The sequence below is a fragment of the Oncorhynchus keta genome, chromosome 20, assembly GCF_023373465.1.
Source record: "Oncorhynchus keta strain PuntledgeMale-10-30-2019 chromosome 20, Oket_V2, whole genome shotgun sequence".
In the NCBI taxonomy this organism is placed as follows: Eukaryota; Metazoa; Chordata; class Actinopteri; order Salmoniformes; family Salmonidae; genus Oncorhynchus; species Oncorhynchus keta.
In genome coordinates this window covers 42043623-42051176 of record NC_068440.1, presented here as the reverse complement: position 1 = coordinate 42051176, position 7554 = coordinate 42043623, and the positions used below count along the sequence as shown (strand labels likewise).

Below are 7554 nucleotides of genomic sequence, written 5' to 3'. Positions count from 1 at the left end.
GTCACTTTACTACAAGTTGGCTGCAGTAATAGTATGTAACTTCTCATGATTGACCACAAGGTGACGGAAATGAGCTCAGACAGACAAGTGAGTATGTTGTCTGAATTTCCACCTCCACAGAGAAAAAGCCAGGTTTATTTAAAGTGGAACTGACAGCATTTTAGCAACATGAAATTAAACATTAAAAATCTGTTCATATAAGAAAGAATATGACACTTTAGAAAGGCCGTGCATTTAGACAATTACTAGACATTGCAGTCAATAAAACCTAATAAAAACATCTCTCCTTCAAGACCTGGGTCCAAGAACCCGGAGTCTACGCAGACCATAGCCAATCAGAGTTACAGTAGGCCTATATGAGAGCTACAGTAGGTCTATATGAGAGCTACAGTAGGCCTATATGAGAGCTTCAGTAGGCCTATATGAGAGCTAGAGTAGGCCTATATGAGAGCTACAGTAGGCCTATATGAGAGCTACAGTAGGCCTATATGAGAGCTACAGTAGGCCTATATGAGAGCTACAGTAGGCCTATATGAGAGCTACAGTAGGCCTATATGAGAGCTACAGTAGGCCTATATGAGAGCTACAGTAGGCCTATATGAGAGCTACAGTAGGCCTATATGAGAGCTACAGTAGGCCTATATGAGAGCTACAGTAGGCCTATATGAGAGCTACAGTAGGCCTATATGAGAGCTACAGTAGGCCTATATGAGAGCTCCAGTAGGCCTATATGAGAGCTACAGTAGGCCTATATGAGAGCTAAAGTAGGTCTATATGAGAGCTACAGTAGGTCTATATGAGAGTTACAGTAGGCCTATATGAGAGCTACAGTAGGCCTATATGAGAGCTACAGTAGGCCTATATGAGAGCTACAGTAGGTCTATATGAGAGCTACAGTAGGTCTATATGAGAGCTACAGTAGGCCTATATGAGAGTTACAGTAGGCCTATATGAGAGCTACAGTAGGCCTATATGAGAGCTACAGTAGGCCTATATGAGAGCTACAGTAGGCCTATATGAGAGCTACAGTAGGCCATATGAGAGCTACAGTAGGCCTATATGAGAGCTACAGTAGGTCTATATGAGAGCTACAGTAGGCCTATATGAGAGCTACAGTAGGCCTATATGAGAGCTACAGTAGGCCTATATGAGAGCTACAGTAGGCCTATATGAGAGCTAGAGTAGGCCTATATGAGAGCTACAGTAGGTCTATATGAGAGCTACAGTAGGCCTATATGAGAGTTACAGTAGGCCTATATGAGAGCTACAGTAGGCCTATATGAGAGCTACAGTAGGCCTATATGAGAGCTACAGTAGGCCTATATGAGAGCTACAGTAGGCCTATATGAGAGCTACAGTAGGCCTATATGAGAGCTACAGTAGGCCTATATGAGAGCTACAGTAGGCCTATATGAGAGCTACAGTAGGCCTATATGAGAGCTACAGTAGGTCTATATGAGAGCTACAGTAGGCCTATATGAGAGTTACAGTAGGCCTATATGAGAGCTACAGTAGGCCTATATGAGAGCTACAGTAGGCCTATATGAGAGCTACAGTAGGCCTATATGAGAGCTACAGTAGGTCTATATGAGAGCTACAGTAGGCCTATATGAGAGTTACAGTAGGCCTATATGAGAGCTACAGTAGGTCTATATGAGAGCTACAGTAGGCCTATATGAGAGATACAGTAGGTCTATATGAGAGCTACAATAGGCCTATATGAGAGCTACAGTAGGTCTATATGAGAGCTACAGTAGGCCTATATGAGAGATACAGTAGGTCTATATGAGAGCTACAATAGGCCTATATGAGAGCTACAGTAGGCCTATGTGGCAAAGCTAACTAAAAAGCAGCATTCCCCAAGAGAGGATGACTTTCACTTTAGCAGTGATAAATTCATGAACTTCTTTGAGGAAAAGATTATGATTATTAGAAAGCAAATTACGGACTCCTCTTTAAACCTGCGTATTCCTCCAAACCTCAGTTGTCCTGAGTCTGCACAACTCTGCCAGGACCTAGGATCAAGAGAGACGCTCAAGTGTTTTAGTACTATACCTCTTGACACAATGATGAAAATAATCATGGCCTCTAAACCTTCAAGCTGTATACTGGACCCTATTCCAACTAAACTACTGAAAGAGCTGCTTCCTGTGCTTGGCCCTCCTATGTTGAACATAATAAACGGCTCTCTATCCACTGGATGTGTACCAAACTCACTAAAAGTGGCAGTAATAAAGCCTCTCTTGAAAAAGCCAAACCTTGACCCAGAAAATATAAAAAACTATCGGCCTATATCGAATCTTCCATTCCTCTCAAAGATTTTAGAGAAGGCTGTTGCGCAGCAACTCACTGCCTTCCTGAAGACAAACAATGTATACGAAATGCTTCAGTCTGGTTTTAGACCCCATCATAGCACTGAGACGGCACTTGTGAAGGTGGTAAATTACATTTTAATGGCATCGGACCGAGGCTCTGCATCTGTCCTCGTGCTCCTAGACCTTAGTGCTGCTTTTGATACCATCGATCACCACATTCTTTTGGAGAGATTGGAAACCCAAATTGGTCTACACGGACATGTTCTGGCCTGGTTTAGGTCTTATCTGTCGGAAAGATATCAGTTTGTCTCTGTGAATGGTTTGTCCTCTGACAAATCAACTGTAAATTTCGGTGTTCCTCAAGGTTCTGTTTTAGGACCACTATTGTTTTCACTATATATTTTACCTCTTGGGGATGTTATTCGAAAACATAATGTAAACTTTCACTGCTATGCGGATGACACACAGCTGTACATTTCAATGAAACATGGTGAAGCCCCAAAATTGCCCTCGCTAGAAGCATGTGTTTCAGACATAAGGAAGTGGATGGATGCAAACTTTCTACTATTAAACTCGGACAAAACAGAGATGCTTGTTCTAGGTCCCAAGAAACAAAGAGATCTTCTGTTGAATCTGACAATTAATCTTAATGGTTGTACAGTCGTCTCAAATAAAACTGTGAAGGACCTCGGCGTTACTCTGGACCCTGATCTCTCTTTTGAAGAACATATCAAGACCATTTCGAGGACAGCTTTTTCCATCTACGTAACATTGCAAAAATCAGAAACTTTCTGTCCAAAAATGATGCAGAAAAATTAATCCATGCTTTTGTCACTTCTAGGTTAGACTACTGCAATGCTCTATTTTCCGGCTACCCGGATAAAGCACTAAATAAACTTCAGTTAGTGCTAAATACGGCTGCTAGAATCCTGACTAGAACCAAAACATTTGATCATATTACTCCAGTGCTTGCCTCTCTACACTGGCTTCCTGTCAAAGCAAGGGCTGATTTCAAGGTTTTACTGCTAACCTACAAAGCATTACATGGGCTTGCTCCTACCTACCTCTCTGATTTGGTCCTGCCTATACCTACACGTACGCTACGGTCATAAGACGCAGGCCTCCTAATTGTCCCTAGAATTTCTAAGCAAACCTATATAGAGAGAAGCTCTGGGGTCTTATGAGAGCTAGCAGTAGGTTTATATGAGAGCTCTGCCTCTGGCCCAGGAGGGGCTGAGTACAGTAGGCCTATATGAGAGCTCAGTAGGCCTAGGTGAACGGAAAGGCTCTGAGAGCTCTCTGCCTGGCCTATTCTCTGCCTATGAGACTGGCTTGCTGGGGCTACAGTAGGCCTACTGGCCTTGTCTCAGGATGGAGAGCTGAAGTTATCCCTCTAGTGGGGGCTGTGCTTTGGCAAAGTGGGTGGGGTTATATCCTTATGAGAGTGTCCTACAGTAGGCCTGTCTATGAGAGCTAGGGTCAGTTTGTTATATCTATTCGGTGTCCAGTAGGCCTATCTCTCGGAGGACCTGAGCCCTAGGACCATGAGCTATGATGAGTAGGCCTGGGCCCTAGGACCATGTCCCAGGACTACCTGACATGATGACTCCTTGCTGTCCCCAGTCCACCTGGCCATGCTGCTGCTCCAGCTGTTCTGCCTTACTATTATTCAACCATGCTGGTAGGTCTGTTATATGAGAGCTACAGTCGGAGGCCTGAGCCCTAGGACCGTTCCCCAGGATACCTGACATGATGGCTACAGTAGGCCTGACTGTGCTGCTATGAGAGCTGGTCATTTATGAACAGTAGTTCTAATATGAGAGCTACAGTAGGTCTATATCCTAGCCACCGTGCTTTTAGCTTGTTTGCTGTTTGGGGTTTTAGGCCTGAGATATCAGAGAGCTATATAAATACATTTGATTTAGATTTGATATATGAGAGCTACAGTAGGCCTATATGAGAGCTACAGTAGGCAGTATATGAGAGCCTACAGTAGGCCTATATGAGAGCTACAGTAGGCCTATATGAGAGCTACAGTAGGCCTATATGAGAGCTACAGTAGGCCTATATGAGAGCTACAGTAGGCCTATAGAGAGCTACAGTAGGCCAGTGAGGCCTATATGAGAGCTACAGTAGGCCTATGAGAGCTACAGTAGGCCTATGAGATGAGAGAGCTACAGTAGGCCTATATGAGAGCTAGGCCCATAGGTCTATATGAGAGCTACATTAGGCCTATATGAGAGCTACAGTAGGCCTATATGAGAGCTACAGTAGGCCTATATGAGAGCTACAGAGCCTATATCAGAGCTACAGTAGGCCTATATGAGAGCTACAGTAGGCCTATATGAGAGCTACAGTAGGCCTATAGGCCTTATATGAGAGCTACAGTAGTTTACAGTAGGCCTATATGAGAGCTACAGTAGGCCTATATGAGAGCTACAGTAGGCCTATATGAGAGCTACAGTAGGCCTATATGAGAGCTACAGTAGGCCTATATGAGAGCTACAGTAGGCCTATATGAGAGCTACAGTAGGCCTATATGCAAACAATCCAATTGCCATACAGGCATGCCATCCTTAACTTTGAACCGGACTGTGTGTTTACAGGCCGTTGCAACAGGGAGACATTAGATCATTAGAACATTAGATCATTAGAACATTAGATCATTAGATCATTAGATCATTAGATCATTAGAACATTAGAACATTAGATCATTAGATCATTAGAACATTAGATCATTAGATCATTAGATCATTAGAACATTAGAACATTAGATCATTAGATCATTAGAACAGTAGAACATTAGAACGCATTCGCCAAAAGACACAAAAATACTCTTGATTGGATTTCTACAAATAATATTTGTGTATTATGTAAATACTACAGGATTCGTCTTACATTTGCGAACTTTAAAGTCCTACTGATCAACAAACAACCATGAAAATGTCAGCTCTCTCTCTCCCTCAGTTATACATATCAACAACAACAAGATCAACAGCTATAATGTTAGCCTGAACAAGATGAGCTAAAAATCTAACAAAAGGAACATTAGAGATAAACCCTCTCAAACTGTTTCAGCTAGTTGCCCGTCAAAACTGCACTGATAAATGAGGGGTTGATTGCAGCCTACTCGTCGTTCCGCAGCTTGCCTGCCAATGCATTACTTCTTGTACCCAACCAAGAACCCTAACTAGCTAGCTACTTCCAGACACAAATGAGAGAACACCTCACTCTGAACATTTTACTCACCGGAGCAACGCTGGTCTGGCTGTTTATATGTTATCTACAGCATTCGTGACTAACTATGACTTATTCTGTCTACGTTTACTGACACCGGTCATATTCAGCAGGTTAGTAAATTCATCAGTCAGACAATAGTGCTCTGGAATCAAAAGTAGATAGCCAGAGTGAGTTTGCGAACTAAAGAAGAGATATATACAAACTGGATAACAATTGTTCGAGTTCTTCCTAGTGCTTTGCATGTATGAGGCCCTGGGTTCAATCCCTGGCATCTCCATGAAACTGACTACTTGATAGTTGCTAGTTCAATTTTCAGCCTTAGTTACATGTATCCGTTTTTTGTCCTGAATATTGAGTCATTGAAACTGAACCAGTGCATCCTGATTGGAGGCAGCAGACTATGTACCAGGCCAGCTGGGATTTACAACCTGATAGCAATAGGTTTTGGACAACTAATACATGTATTGGTGAATTAAATGAAGCATGCAGTGAATTGCATCCATCTATTCTGCCAACAATGCCTTCCTGTACCTCACATATTTTTGAGTCAAATATAACCTATTTTTAAAACCTCTTGTAAAGGTTAGTTTTGTAGCATAAACTGGGAATTTTATATTTTTTCGGGCTGGATATTATGATTGTCTGTATGTTTATTAATATCTGCAAAAGTAGTTAAAACGCTTTCATTTGAACTTTAAAGCCAGGTGTCCTTGTTGGCTGCAATGCAGGTGTTTGGGAAGATTAGCATTCATAGGTAGTTTCATTTAAATAGTTAGCATAAATGCTCAAGCTACCATTTTCATTCAAGCATGAGTTATAGGCCTAATGTATAAACCTGTGAAATAAATTAAAGCGCGCCGACAGGAAGTGGGAAACGCTTGTATGTTTGTGTGTCCGCCCGCGTGCGCGGCGCGCTGTGTTTGAGCGGTGCGGCTGCGGTCAGTTCGAGGAGAGAGAGAGTGTGTGTGTGTGTGTGTGTGTGTGAGAGAGAGAAAGAGGTGTGAACTGTCAGACGAGAGGACTCGATACCGATGCGCTTGAAAGGAGTGAAGCAAAACCGCTTGTTGCGCTATAATTGTACACAAGAGGACGACAGGAAATATAGTTTTTTTGTTGTTTTTGTGATATTTACTACCTAATATAGATCTTTCGACGAAACATAGGGGTGCAATAACAGGCTATAACCTCTGTCTTGCCAGGCCATTACTCATGCATTGTGGTAAGCTAACTGGGTAGCTTTGACTTAAGGGTTCCATAACCTGAAAAACAAATCGCTTCCCCTTTTTTGAAGAGGAGGAGGAAGAGGAGGCGGGGGCCGCATAGCTTCTTCTGTATTTCAGTTGTCTGGGGTCTGTTGTTTTATTTTTATTCTGTAAACGGAGTTTATCTGAATCAGGCTACTTCGTCTATCTTCATATTAGGACGACAGCGGCGGGTGTCGGAGAGGTGTGTGAGGAAGAGGAAGAGGCAGGAATGATGATGATTGGTAAATCGGTGAAAGACATTGACAGATATCAAACTGTCCTCACTTCGCTACTGTCACTCGAGGAGAACAAATTCTGCGCGGATTGTAAATCCAAAGGTAAGGCAAATTAACAACAAAGAAAATACACAATTACAGCCAAATGTCATATAACTAAGTGTTTTGTATGGACAGAGACTGTACGCTATTATAGCCACCGATATGTCTGTGCAAAACGCCGTGTTCGGGGGTGGACACGACCGACTGGGAACCTATGAGTCAACCTCCGTTTCATCAGTTTTACAGGAACCTACCCTGTCCGTCTTACCCAGGGAATACGGTCAACTGCATATATTGCGTAATACGATTAGCCTACTTTCAAGGTTGTTATATTAATTCCATTGTAGAGGTAGGTAGTAGCTAAAGGGAAAGGCACTTGCATTGACGTTCATGGTGTCCCCTCCTCTCTCTCCATACAAACTGTTTTGGGTTGAACCCTAGAGCTCTGTCTGTCTGTCTGTCTGTCTGTCTGTCTTA

The 7554-nt window shown here is 42.7% G+C and overlaps 1 protein-coding gene across 3 annotated transcripts in view; it reads left to right on the top strand.

The window, feature by feature from the left end:
- Positions 1–6245: 6245 nt before the first annotated feature.
- The window catches only part of LOC127910029 (stromal membrane-associated protein 2-like), a 108924-nt gene continuing 107615 nt past the window's right edge, over positions 6246–7554 (top strand). Inside the window, exons 1-2 of one of the 3 annotated variants that reach the window (XM_052472900.1) lie at positions 6246–6774; positions 6977–7137. In XM_052472900.1, the coding sequence (XP_052328860.1) occupies positions 7029–7137 (109 nt within the window). In that variant the 5' untranslated portion in view covers positions 6246–6774; positions 6977–7028. Of the gene's footprint in view, positions 7138–7554 lie in introns of all 3 variants that reach the window. The other 2 variants (XM_052472901.1, XM_052472899.1) reach the window with 2 other exon arrangements.